Source organism: Motacilla alba, chromosome 4 (genome assembly GCF_015832195.1).
Source record: "Motacilla alba alba isolate MOTALB_02 chromosome 4, Motacilla_alba_V1.0_pri, whole genome shotgun sequence".
In the NCBI taxonomy this organism is placed as follows: Eukaryota; Metazoa; Chordata; class Aves; order Passeriformes; family Motacillidae; genus Motacilla; species Motacilla alba.
Genome location: NC_052019.1, coordinates 24,244,413 through 24,264,086, shown reverse-complemented (window position 1 = coordinate 24,264,086; position 19,674 = coordinate 24,244,413). Strand labels below are relative to the sequence as shown.

Here is a 19,674-nt window from a genome sequence, read left to right as displayed (position 1 = left end):
GGCTCTTGCCTTGGGTGACGCTGTCCTGACACATTGAGCCCTGTGTCAAACATGAGCAGGATGTCTGGCCCCACCACCCTTGTGGTCAGCACTGTGGTGGCCCTCTTTGCAGGAAGCAGATGCCCATTCTCCTACATGGATGTTCATCAAAGCAGGGTTGGACAGGCACCCCCAGTGACATGAGGAACCTGCAGTGGCAGGCAGGGCAGAAAAGGAGCATGGCACACTCTTGTGGACTCTTATGTACTGGTTAAAGAAGGATTTTTGTGTGGCTTTCATCCAGTGCGATTTTTGTTAGCTTTGTCTCTGATCAGGTACTGCAAACCTCTTTCACCCATTCACTTCCCAGCCATAAGCTTTTGCTGGTACTTTATCATCAAACTGAAATGCTTGATGTGCTTAGTAAAGTCTTTATCAAAGAAACATGAGGAGGATAAAACTTGAAATTTTTCATTGCTTACATGACAGGAGAGTGGCAAATATCTCTAAGCTGTATTCCAGCTAAGGTAAAACTGAAATCCACATCAAAAAGAGAAGATTTAGGCATATGTGGTTGAACTTAGATAGCTAAGTGCAGCATGTCATCCTAAGAAACTCCACTCAGCTATCACTTCATTCTGGAATCACTTGCAATCCCTAGCAGAGTTTCCCTGGTTCATGGCTTTTAGCTGTCCGTATGTCTGTGCCTGGACTGCCTACTGAGATTGTTCCACAAAGCAGAAAATAATTCATCATCTAAAAATGACGAATCCTTTTCTAACAGCTATGTTTTAAAGAACATATCTAAATAAAGAAACTATAGAAAATGAACTGCAAGGGCAACACAATAGTTGCAGTGCAGAATATAATCCTAACAGAGTTTTCTGATGATTACCATGAAAACATTTCCAAGTTTCTAGCAGATGCTGAAAGGGAGCTGAGAATCTCCAGGTCCAGCTGCAGCATTGCTGAATGTAGGAGTGTGTCTGTCTTGCACATATTCGGGTTAATGTAGAGGACTAAAAGAGACAACAGAACCTGACTTGTCTTCTTAGGTGTGAGCATGATGAAGGCCAGAGCACCTCCATCAACACTGCTGGTGTGAAGCTGGATTCACAGCAGTGTAACTGTGTTCAGAATCTGAGCTGTGCTATAAGAAAGGTACCCATATGAATAGCAGAACTGAAAATCTCATTACTGAGTGCAACAATAGCAGTAGGAAGCAAAGGAGGTGAGGATTGTGAAATATTGGCTGCCTCTACCTGCTGAGGAAATAAGTGTCATTTTTTTGTTATATGGATATATTATATAATATTTTGCCATTAGTAGAAATGTATTTCTGTATCTATACTTCTAGTACTGCATCTGTATTAACCATAGATGCTGCATAATCGAGAGATACCTAACTACCTTATCATACACATTAAAATTACTCCAATTTTTTTTCCCCTTTCTGCCTTCTATTCTTTCATATGAAGACATTAAAATAGCTTCAGACAAATATCATGAAAGGGATCTGTGGACATATAGTTTCAGTTGTGTCACATACTACTGTGAATGATGTAAGATGTGGAAAATATATTTAAAGCACTAGTTCTATTCACCAAAAAACACTGTAATATTTTTTCAGTGAAAAATGTTTCATTAAAAGTCAAAGTATTTTAAGTACGTAGATTTAAATTCTTTTTTTTCCTAGAAAAAGAAAGGTAGTTTTAAGAAGAAAAACAGGTGATTTCCAAAAGTGTTAAAAGTTATTAAAAACTTCAATTTTTTTTAACTTACATTGATTTCTCCATTTATTTTACATTCTTTTTAAAAAATACAAGCATTTCACTTGCTGGAAAGAAAAAAACATATCTTAAAACAAAAGACTGAAGTCAAAAGCCACCCTGAGCAAGAGAAGAAACAGTTGCTCTCTAGACCCTAGAGATATATTTTAAAAAATGCAGTATCTCAACTATGATTTGATAATAAAAAAGCCCCTGTGTTTTCTGTTTTTCTTATTATGAACTTCTACCGAGGAGTGTAAAATATAAACGATATCATTGACAGTAGGTTGAAAAGTACAGTCAAAAAGGTATTCAGTTTTCTGTGAAGAATGGCCTTTGTTCTAATGCAAGGAACAGTTGGTGGTATTCGTGTCAGAAAGGACTTCATATCTGGTTCATAAAATCCAGTTTAAAGTATTTCACTTAAGAAATAGAATTTATAGCCTAGACTGGGTGTCTTACTTCATGTTTTTATAATTAGCACAGCCACACCCAGCTAGAGCAATGGATTACCACCATAGTGCAGGCATCATTCCCACTTGTGGATCCCTGAAGCTTGGTTGTGGGGAAATAAAAGGATATCTCAAAGTTTTTCTTCTGTCACTAAAAGTCCCTGCCAGTGCGAATCTCCCGTCTGTGACCTTGCCTGGAATGCTGGCAGCTCTAAAGCTCTGCCCTTTGTGCGCCCTATGCATGACACAAAAGCTAGATCTGAAATGTGCACATTACATTATCGTGTGAGAAGAATGTAGGACTTCTATATCTGCATATTTTTCTTCCTTTTATGAACATTTTTTACACTTTTTAAGTTTAATTAAAAAAAATGGAAGGGAGAATTTAATAAACTTTTGACTGTAGAGTGAAATTCAGACAAAGTCAATCAGAAGCATCCTAAAGAACCAAACTTGTAATCCCTGGGCTTTCATTAATCTTTTCTACTAAAGATTTTGACTTCCTTTGCTCTCCTAAATTTGTCAATACACAGTACTTCTGTGATGTACCACACACATTAGCAGACCAGAAATAGTAGTAAGAATATAAAAGGGGAACATCTACAGTCACGTGAGATAAAACTGTTACCTAATTTATGGTTTGGGTTTTAATATCTCTTGATCCAGTTATACTTTAATCTATAACCCCAAAATAAATTTGGAATTTATTTTGTAAGAAACCAGCAAAATTTAATCTAATAAATTATTAGTATCCAGTTGTCATTTAATATTTTCAGCAGCAGGTCTTGAAGCTTTTTACAGAAGGGATGACTTACATTTTACAGGTGGAGGAACTTGGGAAGTGAGACAGAAGAACCCTGACTTTAATATTGACATTGAAAAGCAAAAGAAAATTACATTTTCAGGCAAGAAAACCAATTTGTTCAGGATAACTGCCTTGAATTTGAAAGCTCAATGTACAGCTGAATAGGAAAGATAGACTACCATTGGTAAAGCTCGGCTAAATTGTTTCAGTTTATAAGGGAATCAAAATAGATGAAAAAAACTATGTAGGAAGCAAAATATTACACTACAGTAAGACTGAGCCCAGTGAATATAGCAAGAGACTAGTATTTTTATCTTGGGTTCCTTTCTGGGGAATACTAAAAATGAGCAGGGCACAGATATCCCTTTCCCTGATATATCACTGTACAGACTGCAGTTGGAAATCTGAGTCACCGAAGTTACATTGTTCTCCCCTCCCAGTCCTAAGGCACACACACTGGTCTTTTTTGGCACGTCTGGATGATGACAGGAAAGAAGCACCACCTCAGCTGTCATCACAAACAGATTTCAGTTTGCTTGGCTGTGTTGTTCCACTGCTTCCCAAGAAGAATTCATTTAATGAATTCAGCCTCTAGGGTTTTTTATGTTTGTGGGCTTATGTAGTCATAATACTTTGTTCATATGCATATATAATACTTTAACATACAACTGATTTACAAACTATTTTACTTTTTGCAGAGGAAAAATGAGGTGTTCTGTGCAAAGTGAATTCATTATTCCTTACATATTAATGGTTTTTTACTTAAATATATACCATATAAATAATTTTTGTTTTCTGCATGTATATTCATGTTTTCTGTAGCTTTGAACAAATGCTTTGAATTATTCTATTAGGGTGACCTAGGAATTTGGATCTAAAATAGCGAGTTGTTATTATTGGCATGTTTTTACATGGTTTAGGATGGAATGCCCCTTTTCTATAATTTTGTGTTACTTTATTTTTCATGTACTGGACCTGAATGATAAAATAGGTGAATGGCACTATTATAGTTGAAATGTGAGTCTCAAATATGCTTCATGCTGCATGTACTGAAGTGAGAAGGACCTCACTGATGACCAGCACTGTTACTTAAGAAAAGCTTTCAGCAAACATTTCTGGTGTTTTCACAGAATTCTTGCAGGTTGAGAACTTTCTGTTATCACAGGGACCAGCAAGGAATATCATGTACAAATACAATCTTGAGTATATTCTGAATTGTTTGGTGTTAATGCTTAAACCCTTAGGGTAATTCACTGTGGACTCTTGCCAAGTTCATATATACACTGCTAGATCTTGGTAACCAAACTTTACAGAGTGTGCATTTCCCATTGTTTTGCACCTGTTTACTGCCCGTTATCATTCTGTATCAGTCACCAAGGTGGCTGATGTCTGAAATATTTCTTTAACATACAACTTTTTCTAAGGCCAAAGCCAGTGGATGGTGTTTTGACAACTTCCTACTGTCATGTCTTATACACATTATCTGAAGTTGCAATAATTTATTTTTGCATGCCAGAAGGAAAGACAATTGAAAAAGCTGGAAGGAAGAAATGAAGATTTCCTATTTTTTTAAAGCAACTGACAGTGTAATTGACACAGAAAACTTTTGTGAGATGATACTCACAAAAATAGAAATAAAAATTATCAAGGGAAACTGCTAGTGTAGTATCTGAAATTGAATGGGGAAACAAGCCACAAATATGATGGTTGATCCTGTCTTTTTTATTGTTTTTTTCCTCTTGCTCATCCTATTAGAACAAAGTATCTGAGGCCACTGACCATCCCCAAAGGAGAGTTTGTGCCAATAAGTCATAAATCAATCCTACAAAGAAACTGTCAAAGCAAATATTCCTGAAACTTTGTGTTGGTCACTCTCCCTCTGCTTTAACTCATGCTGTAGCTTCTAAGAGAAGCAGTGATTTTGGACGTGACTGAATCCCTGAAGTTGCACTGAAATATGTTTCTGACTGGTAGACCTTATTTGAGATGGCATTTTTTACATTCCATGTGTATTTTTATTGAAAGTAACTGTATTTGTTTGGGGTATTATAAAGTCAACATATTTAATGTGTCAGAAGAAGGCAGGTAATTGCTTCATGCATGTTCCAAGTTGCTGTAAGCCATCACTGAGAGGTACAGTCCTTTCCCATCTTCCCTCCAGTGCCTGTTGTTCTGGCACAAACATTTATATGGCCACATAGGGAGCCACATCTGACAGCTGAGAATTTAAAATGAATTTAGGAAAAAAGAAATGTGAGTGGCTCAAAGAAGAGTGTTGCTTATCTGAGTGGAAAGAGATTCAGCTTCACATTGCTTAGAAGTCTGATAAGGGCTTTGCCAAACACAGACCTGGTGACTAAAAGACTATTTCACACTTGAGCAGATGCCCAACCAATATTAATATTTACAAAGCAGAATGCAGCAGCCAGTAAGGTGGTTGACTACAGACTGAAATGCCTGATTGACCAGCAGATAAATATGTTCTTAGAAGAAAGGGGAAGGTGAGAAAGGGGAATGATAATAGTGGGCAACCTCAGAGGGGCCCCTAGGGAATGGGGGACTGTATCAGGGATAAACAGGGATATAGAAGTCAGTATCCCTCCCCAGCTCAACAGCTACTTTCTCTGAATGTTATCTGAGGATACCAAATAGAATAGGAAATAGAACTGAGAATCTAAACCCACAGGTTATAGTTTGTCCTGTGAGTCATAGGAGGGAGATGCATTTGGGACATGTTTCTGTAATGTGGAGTGATTGTCTTTTTTTTTTTTTTTTTTGTCACTTCTGCCCTTTTAGAGCTTTTGCAAGTATGCTGTCAGCTTTTAATCAATTTTTTTTCCTTTTTGTAACTCAAGCCTGCATCTGAGATGAAGAAAGTGGTTAAGAAAGAGCAGCTTTCACTGAGCATTCTTGCCACTGGGATTCTGTGGTACTGTCCAGTATCCTAGGTGTTGAAAGAAAAAGAAGGTACCTCTGCTTTTAGCTACAAGGGCTAAAGTAGAAGGTGGAAGACAGGTCTGTGTCATGGAACTGTTCCAGTGATCAGCATTAACAAAGTAAACTTACTCCCAGCACTAGTTAAGGAAAGAAGCACCAAAGTCTTAAGGGAATTTGCAAGAGCAACATGATCAAATATCCTGCCTTTGATCATTCCCCTAACTCCTTTTTGTGGTGTATTGAGAGTATCACTAGATAAGTGTTACTGACTTTCAAAGCCATATTTATAACTTGATGGCATTTAATATCAATTAGCTATTTCTTTTAGGGGAAATACTGCATCTAAAAGGTAACTAAAAAGCATGGCTTATGGTCAGAACAAAATATTTTAGTTCTTAACTGAAAACCAGCAAAACTAATGAGTCAAAAAAATACAAGATCAGAGCTGAACATTAACCAACTACAGTTTGTAAATGAATGACAAGCACATCTGCCAGATGTTGTCAAGATGTTACTGAAATAAAGCAATTGGGCCTATTCACTGCAACAAGCAAAGTTATGAAAGAAGCAAGCTTTTTATAAGAGCTGTATTCATTTGTCATGTATACCAATGCATTCATTTCTGAGATTCTCCTTCAAGCATCAAAATTATTTTAAGTACCTACATTTTCAGATTTTGGGCAAGGGAAAAATATTTTTATAGGTGGAGAGAGAAAAAAAGTCAATCATTCTACATGTCAAATACTTTTATATCAGATTACTTTCATTCTAAAATAGCCAAATCACTCAGCCATACTGCTGCTAATATAATATTTACATTTTATTGCTGTTGCACTTCTGTTCATGGAGGTGATACAGCACATGACCACCACTGAAGAATGTGATGATTTACCCAGAACGTAACATGGAAAATGTGAACCATCTGGTTGACTCTGGAAGTTTGTGCTGCCTGCTAGGAAATTGGCAGGTGACTTTACAATATTCCTTTTAGCTGGGACAGTCTTTTTAATTTTGCTTCTAGGATTTTGCAGAAGATTGTGCAATCTGTTTGCTAAACAGTGCTTTTTTCAAGGGTAAACAGGAGGTTTGACATCTTTGACTGCAAAATATTGACCTAGTGATATAATCCAGAAATGTCTAAATCTGTCATGCATAATACTTGGAGGGTGGATATTGGCAGTATTGGTGATTTCCTGACTTTGAATCTTTGGCTACAGATTCAGCTTGTCTTATCTATTCCAAACTTTCCTATTCCAAACTTTTCATTTGCTTCTTGTATGTCCAGCAGTGCATTAATTTCATAGCCATCTCTAACTTCACAAATAAAAATACCATCTACAGTATGGACCCTATTTGCAGTTGGATATGAAAACCAGTGGTCTTTCCTGTCATCTTTAGCTTATCTGCCTAGAAAAGAATGACTTCAGAATTTTCAGATTAATGTATTTAATAAAAAACTGTGGTATCTTCATTGGTTTTACTGGAATGCAACAAATTGCCTATGTCAGAATTTCCCTGTCTATCTCTTATGAAGTACTGTTTGGGCTAGCACAAAACCGAGCTGGAAAAGTAACAAATGGAAGAATGTGGGTTGGTTATTTGTTCAAAACGAGATTCAGGTGAAATATCTCATGAATTCAAGCTGGGCACAGAGGATTTATTATTTATTATTTATTATTCTGTCATTCCATATAACAAAAATAGTTCCCTCTATATATTAATTAGTCTTTCTATGTCATGAATAATGATAATATTTAAAATACAGCTTGACTGGAAAGAAGCAAAGAAATTTTCCTGATTGATTTATTTCACTCATTCTACTGCACTGTTTCTAAAAGTTAGTTTAACATCAGGTGGTAGTAAATGCGACAGTAAAATATTTTTATGTTGTTGTGTTCTTTTTTTCTTTCTTTTGAGACAAAGCACTTATCACTTACAGGCATGTGGCCCTAATCTGAAAGATGAATTGGTTCATTCACTTCAAGTACCACATAACCATTCACACACCATCAAGCTTAACACTATTAAAGGGTAATTTCCCCTGTGGGAGCTATGCCCAGTACAGATGCTGTCACTACACAGTGTCTTTTTATCTTTCCATGGCAGGTAAGGAGATTTAAATAAGAGGCTTCATCAAGAGTGCAATCACAGACATATTCTTCCTATTGAAATATCCATGAAATAGAAAATAAACACTCCTAAAATTCTTAGTACTCTAAAACATTACCAAGAAGTCTTCGGTGTACAGTTCACACTTTGAAACTCTGTGTTGGAATCAAAGCATGTGAGATGCATCATGGGCTTGTAAAGGACAGAAAATATTGTGGGATAATTTGCATGTCCTATTAAATTCTGAATGTAGTAAAGCAGTTCCAAGTAATCAAGGAGTATATTTTACCTTCATCTCTTATAACCATCATGATTTCTTCATAATTTTCTCATAATTTCTTTAGTTTATTATGGGTTTTATATTCTATCAAAATTGATAATTAAGTCTGTGATGAAGTTTTCTTTAGAACATAATATTCATATGTTTTTGCTCAAATATTTGGACTAAAGTTATTTGGACTGCAGTAATTTTGCATCATTTCATCTAAAGATGAATTGTCAAGGGAGGCCAATGAAAATATGCTTTCTGAGCAAAGTACAGAAAAGTTAGACAAATCATTCTTTTTTTTTTTTTTCTTCAAGAAGAGACTGTATTTTTTCACCTTATTTTCTCCATTTAATTGTTTTTCTGATAAGGTCTTTTTTCTATTCACACTAGAATGAACAACCTTTTTTTAAATAAATTTTGTTTAACTTAAGGTCACAGAGTATGTTGTCTTTGATTTAAATGGGATCAACAGTTATGCCTAAAACTTTCTTTAAAATTTTTGCAGTTCTGGACTCACAGCTCAGAATCATCTTATTAGTGAAGCCAAACCAATTTACATGCCCTGTAGATATGAATTTGAAGTTTTGCCAGAACATAGGGCATGTTTAGAAAACTGTTTTGATTAAGTATGAGTAACCTCAGTGCTATTCTTCATGTCAGAGAAGTCCTGCTGAGATTCACAAGCCTCTCTGTGGCAGTCTCATTTGCAGGCCAACATGCTTGGCTTTCTTAAATCACATAAAATTCAGGTTCTGCTCAAAGTACTGAAGTTGGTGTGTCAACAGCACTGGCCTTTTACCCAAGAGTTCAGAACTTAGCACAGTAATAAGTCAGAGCCTCACAGATACTAATTCTCCCTTATGCCTGAGGGAAGTTAACTTACTTCTTCAAAATTAGTATTTTACCCTGAACTAATTGAAAGTGAAAGGGACATTATTTTCAGGTTTTTTGAAGCTATTCTACTTTGCACTGACTATTGCCAAGACCCAGTTGGGTCAAAAAACAGGAAAGGGTGAGCATTTGGCTATCCATAGCAATGCGTCACTCATCTCAAAGGAGGAAGAAAATAGGAAAGGCTAAATTTCAATCCTCCTTTCTCAAAAATACTTAGCTATTGTATACTAAGCATTCTTTGGATCAAGCCTTTAATTCAAGAAGTGGTTTGGAATTTTGTACCAGATGAAACCCAATTTGGAAAGCGAATGCTTTTTTACTTGAAGCAATTTGATGCCACACAGCATAAGGACTCCTACACAGAATTTTATTCCATGGAAATTTCTATGCTGAGCTCTTCAATTTTTTCCTAAGTGCAAGCTGTCTAGAGCAGAGCTTGTCAAGAGCACTTAGATATTTCTCACACTATATATTCAGTCATTAGTATTGTTTGTTTTGTATGTTCATAATGGATGAAGTTCATCCATGGCCAGAGGGACAGCTGGGACTGCACACCACTTAATTCATGTGTAGGCCTGCATATTAGCCTTAAAATAGACATTCAATGGGACATGGCCTTCCTTCTCCCCTCGTCCCTTTGTCCGCCAGAACTAAGTTTTCTTGACAAACTGAATGAAGTTAAACCCACGTAAACTTTTACTGCTAGGGTCCAAGGAGTGGATTTAGCTTTGATTTTTGATAAATAGGACAAAGCACAGTAGTCAGGAAACACCTTGCAAATTTGCCAGCCATAAAGGTACAGTTTTAACCTACAGATCTGTTGGTAAGAGTCCAGCAGAGTTCTGTGCAGGTCTTGAAGTGAATTCATGTGTTGAGCTGAGCTCTCAGAAACAGGATTTTCTTCTAAAAGTGGAAATACCATTAATATGCCACTGAAAATGTCAGGGGTTTAGAGCTATTCTTTCATAGCTCTTAAAAGTAATCTTTTTTATAAATAAAGTGAAATTAGACATAAAAGGTAATCATTTACCATTGAAGTGTGATATTAAGTACTCAAACTTATGGTAATGAAAGTGTTCCCACAGTAGCCATAATCTGTCATCAGATTTCACAGGTGACTTCTCTCTAAGCTTTCAGTTTAGTGTAAGACTTCCAGTCTTGGTGAAAGGTAATAAAAACCTAGGTATATTAGTAATATAGATATATTATTATTATGAGTAAATCATCAATGTGAGATTAGATGAGTATTTTTTTCTGTAATTGTATATTATTTATAGTTAATTTTCCATAGATTCCAAAGATTAAATCATAAAACACAATAGGTTTCATCTTACCTTCACTCTGTCTATAAGGTAATTTTGAGAGAAGAGGTGGAGGAGAAATTCATTCAGGAGTTTAACATATCTGTGTTCCAGACTAAAGGTCCTGTGTAGCCTCTAAAAATAAGTACTTTTCACTATGTGAAACAATGTGGAAAAAACTGCATTTTAAGCAAAGTCATGTAGAATTCACATGCTGCAAAAATTATGAATCAAACTGCAAATAATATTGTTGAATAAGATATAATTTCTTCTAGATATAAATTTTAAAAACCCTTTGTTCTCATTGCTATTATGTTTCTGAACCATCCAATATGATGTCAGTCTAAAACCCTGTTGCCCTCCTATTTTCATTTTTTTATTAAATCTACTAGAAACATGAAATTTATTTACTGTTTCAGTATTTTGCATCATAATTTTGATAATAATTTTGCTGCAATTTTTTGAAGATGTTTTTGAAATAAAAAATATTCTTAAATATGCCTGTTGAAATTCTCAATAAATATAACATATTTACAAAACATTTCTTGCTTATGCAGGAGTTAGTTTTGTTTATGGCTATATCATTTCAAATGAACTGATTTAAATAATTGAATTATTTAATTAATTCAATAGACTGTATCAAGTAGAGCTGAGTTTGGGTTTTTAAGTACATTTGAAGAAACAGGAAAATATGAATATAAAATACCCTCAATAACTTTTTTTTTACTGAAATTACAGAAAGACTTAAGATTTTGGGATTGTTGGTTTGATTTTTTAAATTGGTTTAAGTTTTTACTTAAATCAACAAACAGGCTTTATTTTATAGTCCTGGCAAGGGAATTCATAAAACTCAAATCAGTTCACTTCTTTTGTGCATATTTTCTGAAACAGTAGAAGATAGCATGTTTTCAGCAGATTTCATCCTTGATTGAGGTGGTGCATATTGAACACATATAAAGTGTTGGTTATGTTTTTTTCCCAAATGACCATTTTTATATCAGCTTCAACTCATCTACATATTTTGCATCCAGCTATAACTATTGTACTCCAGAGCTAAGATTTTCCATTATTCATTTCAACACAGTAGTTACTAAAATAGCTAACTGCAGCAGTCTATGCATATGTTCACAACTTTTTTACATTTTTCAGTAAAAATAAACTGAATTATAAACTAAAAAAAATCTTTGAGACACTGTAGGAATAAAGTAGCTGAGTGAGGAAATTAATTCATGCATCTGACACTGTGCATACAGGAAATCAGGTATTTGACCTAAGAAAGGAGAATCCTAAAGAATTATTTGGGTTGAAAGGGACCTTTAAAGGCCATCTAATCCAACCCCACCCTGCAATGAAGGTTGGACATCTTCAACTTTATTGAATTGCTCAGAGCCCCATCCAGCCTGACCTTAAATGTTTCCAGGGATGGGGCATCCACCATCTCTCTGTTCCAGTCCCTCATCGTCCTCACTGCAAAAATTTCCTTTGTTATATCTAGTCTAAATTTACCCTCTTTAGTTTAGAATCATTATTCCTAGTCAAATTGCAACAGGCCCTGCTAAAAAGCCTCTCCTCATCTATCTTGTAGTCCCTTTAGAACTGGAAGGCTGCAAAAGGTCTCCCCAGACCCTTCAGTTCTCTAGGCTGAACAACCCTAACTCTCTCAGTCTGATTTCCTAGGGGAGGTGCTTTATCCCTCTGATCATCCTTGAGGCCTCCTCTGGACTTGCTCCAGTAGGTCCATGTTCTTCCTGTGCTGGGGCCCCAGAGCTGGACATAGCATGGGGTCTCAGCAGAGCAGAGGGGCACAGTTCCCTCCGTGGCCTGCTGCCCATGCTGCTCTGGATGCAGCCCAGGAAGTAGTTGGCTTTCAGAGCTACAAGCATGTTAAGATCCAATGAGAGATGCCTCTGCCCAAATTAAGATGCACATGAGTCCATGTGGCAAAGTCAATAATACAGATTTTATTTAACAGTAAATGAGAGGTAGAGAGATAGAAATAAATAGAAAAGGGGGCTGGAGGGTGGTGGTGGGGGAGAGAGAGAGAGAGATCAAGCAGAAGACAGCCACCACCCATAAATCCAGCATCATCCTGTTGGCCATTCTTCACCCTGGACTTCTAGGTGGTGAGGGTCCCGAGGTGGTTAAAAACTTTGTACTGTCTACACAGTTCTCTTATTCTATTGGTTAAATTATTTCTTTGCTTCTATTCCTAATTAGTCTCATGGTCAGTCTTTCTCTTCTGTTGGGTTGGTGGGACATGAGTTGGCAGTTACATCCTCCCTCTGCCAGAACTTTTACCCTGTTGGAGCTGACTTCAACATAATTGCTGAGTTGGCTTGCCCTGTGGCCTCCAAATTCTGCATTCTCTTTGCCCAATGTTAGTGATACATCCCTCTCCCTAAGCCTTGTTAGCCTGCCCCTCAGTCTGAGGTAGCACCTGGACAGGAGTGCCACCTTTACTTTATCTCAAGTTTCCACCATGGTGGCTTATCTTAGTGTCCAAGCTCCAGGCATCCACGGAGGTGTATTTGACAGGGAGGTTCATTGGTTGTTGGTGGTCAGAGATACCATCTGTCCCATAACTTGGGGTGATCTTTGATACCCATATGTGATATGCACATGAGAAGTTGCTTCTTTACGCAGTTTGCCCCAGTGGGAATTCTTGCCTGGATGCATTACCCAGGATGTGCTAACCAGATCTTCCTCCACCAGGCCTGGAGTCAGCGCCATCCTGTCACTCCATCCTGTGCTTATCTCTTGGCAAAGTCCTTCTATAGTAACAGTGCTTGAATATGATTTATTTTGTTTTAAGACTGTTGTACAAATATGTAAGAAAATAAGTGTATACAGAAACTGAAATATAAGCGGAATATAATTTTTTTATGCTTTTAATGCTTCCAGTTTGGTATTTTTCTCTATGCAGGAGATAGAGCTAAAAAAATCTCTGAATAGTTATTCAGACTTTATGAATATCTCCAGCAATTTAAGTAAATACATGGTTACAATTTTCATCCAATAGTTTTTGGCCACTGGATGATCTGCTGTGGTTTTTGGCCTGTTCTTCCTCTGACTGGAGCTCTTTTGCTCAGTTACTGTTTGACCAGGAAGTCTGAGAGAATTTCTTCTGGTTTCTGTTTTGGTTGTCTTTACTGATAGAAGCAGGTTTTCACTTCAGAGAATTAAGCTTATAAGTTTCTAGATAACTTTCCATGCATATTTTCTAGAGATTGAGGGTGATTCTTCTATTAGTTGGTTCTCAGGAAATGTTGGCTAAAATCTGCACAGAGAACAAAACAGATGAGGAGTAAATACAGTCAAAGTAAATGTAATATGTCTTCCTGATCATTGAAATGTCTTTGAGATATTTTTTCAAGTTTTTTAGACTTTGGAGTCTAGTAGCCACCTGTGCTGGTTTTGGCTGGGGTAGAGCTAATTTTCCTCTCAGTGGCTTGGACCGTGTTTTGGATTTGGGATGAACACAGGGTTAATAACAGAGAGATGTTTTTGTTATTGCTGAGCAGGGTTTACACAAAGCCAAGGGTTTTCTGTTTTTCATACTGCCATACTGGTGAGGGGACTGGGGGTGTGGGGGAGCCTGGGAAGGGACACAGCCAGGACAAGTGACTAAAGCTGACCAAAGGGATATTCCAGACCATGTGACATCATGCTCAGTACATAAAATGGTGGGAAGAAAGAGGAAGCAGGTGGGCATTGGAGACGATGGCATTTGTCTTCCCAAGTCACCGTTACATGTGATGGAGCCCTGCTTTCCTGGAGGTGGCTAAACATCTGCCTGTTGAGCTGTCTGTATCTCAACCCATGAGTTCTCTGGCTTTTACCTTTCTGGTTCTCTCCAGATCCTGCTCGTGGGGTAGTGAGCAAATGGCTGCGTGATACTTGGTTGCTGGCTGGGATTAAACCATGATACCGCCTCAGTAGAGGTGATGAGTAAGCCCAGATAAAGGGCTAGCTCACTTTCTAACTTTCTATGAGAGATTCAGCCAGATAAGAGCATTAAAGGAAAAAGTGTCTACTGGAACTGCCTGCAGAATAAGAGCTACCTGGGAGACATTTGGAGAGCTGGGCAGTGGAGAGGGCAACAGGACTTATCTTTGCAGAGGAGAATGAGTTGGAGAGGACCGAGATGCAGTGACTCACTTCAGCCTCTCCAAGCTGGGGAACCAGCAGCTGGTGGAGGTTCTGGAACAGACAGAAGCAGGAGAGAAAGGTTGCAAGTCACAGATTTTTTTTAGTGTTACATGTGGACTTGGCAGTGTCAGTTAGGAGTTAGACTTGACGATCTTAAAGGTTTTTTCCAACCTAAATGATCCTATGATTCTGTGTGCACAGTGGAGCAAATATACCTTCTCTTAGTTTTAAGAACTATTCTTCACACTTGGAAAATAAGTAGTTTCAGGTAGACTGAACTACTTGAATGTCTTTGGTGTTATCCTGGAATGGCTGAGGAGGTACAGTGAAAAGTGTGGCAGCAGAAAGGGCAATAACTAGATGGTTTTTGAATTAGAAATGTAGCTAAATTCATCCAATAATCCCTGGTGTTGAAATTTAACAAATCTTTTGTAGATCCTTCTGTATATATCTTAAAGTTCTATTGGGTTTCAGCAGGCAGAAAACACTGTGAGGAAAACTTCCCCTCTAGCAGAACTGTTGCTTCTGTTAATAACACACTACTGAGAGAGCAGTGCATAGGTATATAAAGAATTCTTTGTGAGGGAGTATTTGTTAATTTTTAAAAGGAGAGATGTGGGAGAAACTTGTGTTTTGATTCAAGTCATTGTGAATTTGGGCGATTCTGGAGCCTATGGAGGTCAGTGCTGTAAGATACTGAACCTCAGGGCTGTGATCCAAAAAAGCATTTAAATACCTGCCTATTGTCATGCTCCTAAATAATCTTATAGCAGGAAATGGATCTTTTTATATTCTCCAAGGTGTATTTCAATGTGCTTTTCTGAAATAGATCCTTAGTACATTGCAGGTTTGAGCCCATGAGAAGCAAGGAATACCAACAAAGAACTAAGTACAAAGCAACCAACAAGAAATAACATCTTGATAAATGAAGTTGCAGCAAAAGACATGGTCAGGAAAGAGATTGGAAGACTATTGAGTACTGCAAACAGAAAGCTTTAGTTTCTTAGTCATAAAGTGTGTTTTATATTTGAAGAAGCCAAGATTGTAAACTAGATTAGATATTGATGTTAATCATGTTACTGAAAATCAGAGTAACAATACTGAAATCACTGTCTGATTAACAACTCAGTTTGATAATTGCATGCTGCAAAGCCAGAGTAGCTCCATAATGCCAGCTGACTCTCAATTTAGCATATTCATATAATTGTTTGAGGTATGAAATGAAATGCTAGATACAACAATAGAAGGAAGGCATGTAAATCTATTTAAGAAGGTGATCAAACTCCTGAAAGAGAAGGAGGAAGGAAATCGCTGCAGCCATGTGTTAAATATTTGGGTTGAATATAATGAAGTAGAAAATTGCTTGTGCTTTTCACTCTGCATAATGTTAAGTACAAGCCCTGTAGGATTGTTGTCTCTCTTTGGCTCTTGATTATTCATGGGTTTGTCTAGATGGACTACAGAAATGGGATGTAGCATCCTGGGATGCTGGCTAAAACAAAAGAAAAGCAGGTTGTTGAATGCTGTTATTGTTAGACAAATCCTTCTTTTCCTTTGTGTGTTGCTTTGTTTTGTTTCTCCCCATCTCATATAAAATACTGCAATCTTCTTAGGTTCCTTTGAGTCACAAAACTGCACTGTCAAAAAGACCACTGGGGTGTTCATATTGCTTCTGCATTTTTTTGTAATTGTGATTGCATTTCTTATTTCTAATTCTGAGCAACAAAATGCTAAGTGAATCAAAAATCTTGCAACTCATTCCCAGTGACCCAAGGTAGAACTGTCATACTCTGAGTTTTCGTACTGTCAATGGCAGTGAACTGATGCTGGTGGTGCCTGGATAAACTGTAGAGATAATCTAGTTTTCGTAAGATGTTTAGATACCCAACCTGTTTGGATGCTTTTGGGATTTGTAGCAAACACACAACTGCCACTAAATCCCCACTCCATTTTCATTTAGGTCCTTAAACATCTTTGAAATTTTTCCCTTTAGTCCAGTTCAACACTTCTTAAACTCCATAGATATTTCTGTCATCTTTAGATAGTGTCCTAAATTAAGATTGTGACATTTATATGATGTCAGCATAGCATCATTTCACTTCACAGCTGGAGTTTTCAAATAAGTCTTCAAAACTGAAAATGCTTGTACAGATTTAGTGGCTACCACTTATTTTTCACATTCATATTCTGCATAAGACTTCAAATCAAGAATTATATATGGAGGGAATAAGAGCCTAGATCTGATTTTCATGCATGTGAATTGCTGAGCAGTGCCTGCCAAGAGGCTGGTGGGCTGCTCCCCCTGCCATGGCAGAGTGCCTCTTTACCCAAAACTTCATAACCGCCTTTTCCCTGCCAACCTGTGCAGTAGGAGATGTACAGCTGAATTCTGAGCTTGCACCAAGTCTGGGCAACAACTGACAGTAAGAAGTGCAGTGAGATCATTATAGGATAAAAAAAACCAAAACCCTAAAGACTCTGTCAGCAGTGAGGGATCTCTCTGTTATCCTAGGTTTAATACTCCTTTTTCTGTCTAGGGCTTCTGCAGACTTGACATCTGCAGGGCACAGTATCAGTAGACTGTTCAGGGAAAGTGAGTTAAGCGCTTCCAAAAAAAATTAAAATCTAAGTCCTTGGAATATTTTTATTCAAGTGAAGAGCTTGCAAATTGTACAGTAGTATTTCTCTTATACAACCAAATCTAATTTATCACAATAAACTTCTTGCAGTTTAATAGCAAAGTAGTTCGTTTAAACTTGCATGCAAGGATTTCCAGCTCAGCTAATTTGTAAGCATTGTGCATGCTTCGTTACCTGGATTCTGAGGCAGGCAGTGAAGTTTTTCTTGCTGTAAACATTTTTAGGAGTGAGAATTTTGAGGACCAGACTTTCAATTTGTTTACCAGTTGGGTATAGTTTTTGTTGCCTACAAGGAAATGAGACCAACTTTTGCCAGCTGTGACTCTCAATCGTGTTTTTCTAAATGGTATCTGATCAGTTTTATGTGTAAAGCAGTGCTTGCTTAATACTTTTTTTCTCCTGCTTTTTATTAGGGCCTCCCCAGCGAACTGTTTCCCCCAAACAAGACCATGAAGAAAGGAAGCATGACAAAGTTTTGGACAAGGGCAGTGAAAGTGGGACTTCCTGTAACGAGTTGTCCACCTCAAGCTGTGACAGCCACTCGGAAGCGAGCACCCCTCAAGAAAATGCCACCAGCACTCAGCCATCCACAGCCCACCAGCCAAATACTCTGACGCTGGATCGTCCATCTAAGAAGGCCCCAGTGCAGTGGATGCCAGCGCCAGACAAACGCAGGAACAGTGAACTCTTTCAAACTCTCATTAGCAAGTCCAGAGAAACAAACCTTTCCAAAAAGAAGGTGTGTGAGAAGCTGAGTGTTGAGGAAGAAATGAGAAAATGTATTCAAGATTTTAAAAAAATCCACATTCCAGATTACTTTCCAGAGCGCAAACGTCCCTGGCAGTCTGAACTCTTACAGAAATATGGGTTATAGTAATCAACTGTTTCCTGACATATCTCTGAGGCTTTTGATGTTTGTTACATTGCCTCTTACTGATGTCCTCCTCCTGGTCAACTCTGCCACCAGAGCTATTCCTGCTGCTTATTTCTTTTTGTGAACAGTGGATGTTGGATAGTACATGTTTTTCTTTAAATATATATATATATAAAAAGGTAGAAACTTAAAAAATGCAAAAGGTGTCTCATCTAAACCACTTCATAATAGCAAAGAAAAAAGTTGCATGGTCAAGGAAGATGGTTTTCAAACCACAGTCTGTTGAGCTTCATTATTATTTTGGAACATAACAAATAAAAATCTCAATCATCAGATAACACCTCATTTTATGTCACCATTAAAAATGACTCAGACTTGCTAAGGATGAAGACAAACAGGGTTTAAAATTCAATTGAACTGGTTTTGGAACTAATTCCCAACATTCTCTAAATGTTAATGCAATAAATCAAATACCTATTTTGCATGAGCACAATATTACAAATAAATCACACAAGAGCAAGAGGTTGTCTGTTGCTTGGAGAATTACTTGTTTGATACCAAGCCTATAAACGTAAAATGTCTAAGGGATTGAATTTATTTTGTTCTGGATCTGTGATTTTTTTGTGTGTACAGTGTTCTTTCTGTATGTAAGGATGGTGTAAATATGCCTTATATTGTTTTATTATTGCACCAACAATGTTCATCTATTAGTGCTTGTCAGGATTATTTCTGTGAAATGCAAACTTATGGCAGATTGTGAAAACTGGTTTGATGGTCTGAAAGTTTTTGTTATGTTAGTCGCTAAAAACGGAGAAAAATAAAAGAGACTTTAATGTATTTATTAAAAGAAACATCTAGTAGATTTTCTTGGCTGTTGTTATTGCCTCTCCTTTTTAAATAGAATCAAGCAAATTTTTACTTTTTGTTCAGTATTTTCATAACCACTTTGCTAGAAATAAAAAAAAAAACAAAACAAAAACTTATTTCAAGAGTGGGAAAAAAATATTTAGGGTAGTGCAGTTTAATTGGAACTACCATAGAGACCCTAAGAGAAAGAGAGTTATGCTAAGAAGCAGAAGAGGATGAACTAAAAAACTGAGTGGTTTTACTAGCAGAGCGGAAAGCAGTTCCAATTTGACAGGTTCACAAAAATCAGCTTAGAAATAGAAAATTTAGAATACCACAGCAGTGTGCTACATTTACAAATGAAAAGTTTCTGTGAATAGTCAGCTCTGTATGGCAAACCTGTTATCTCAGCCCAGATACGGGAAAATAAATTCCTTTCTCATTACAGGAACACCAAAAAGACGACTGTGGTTCTGACAGCCACAGCTGAAATGGGTAAAGACTGCTGGAGTTCACAAAAGAGCTGCTGAGTTCTTACAGATTTCAAATTACTACTGTGAGCACACAAATGTACACATCCACATTTAGAAGGGTTAATCTCCATACATGTTTTATAGCACTAACTGCACAGTTGTGTAAGAATAGATATTTT

The 19,674-nt window shown here is 37.1% G+C and overlaps 1 protein-coding gene across 1 annotated transcript in view; it reads left to right on the top strand.

The window, feature by feature from the left end:
- Nucleotides 1–19,038, top strand: part of KCTD8 (potassium channel tetramerization domain containing 8) — a 92,409-nt gene extending 73,371 nt beyond the window's left edge. Inside the window, exon 2 of the mRNA XM_038134895.1 lies at nt 17,716–19,038. Within this exon, the coding sequence (XP_037990823.1) occupies nt 17,716–18,176 (461 nt within the window). The 3' untranslated portion in view covers nt 18,177–19,038. The remainder of the gene's footprint in view (nt 1–17,715) is intronic.
- The last annotated feature ends 636 nt before the right edge of the window (nt 19,039–19,674 follow it).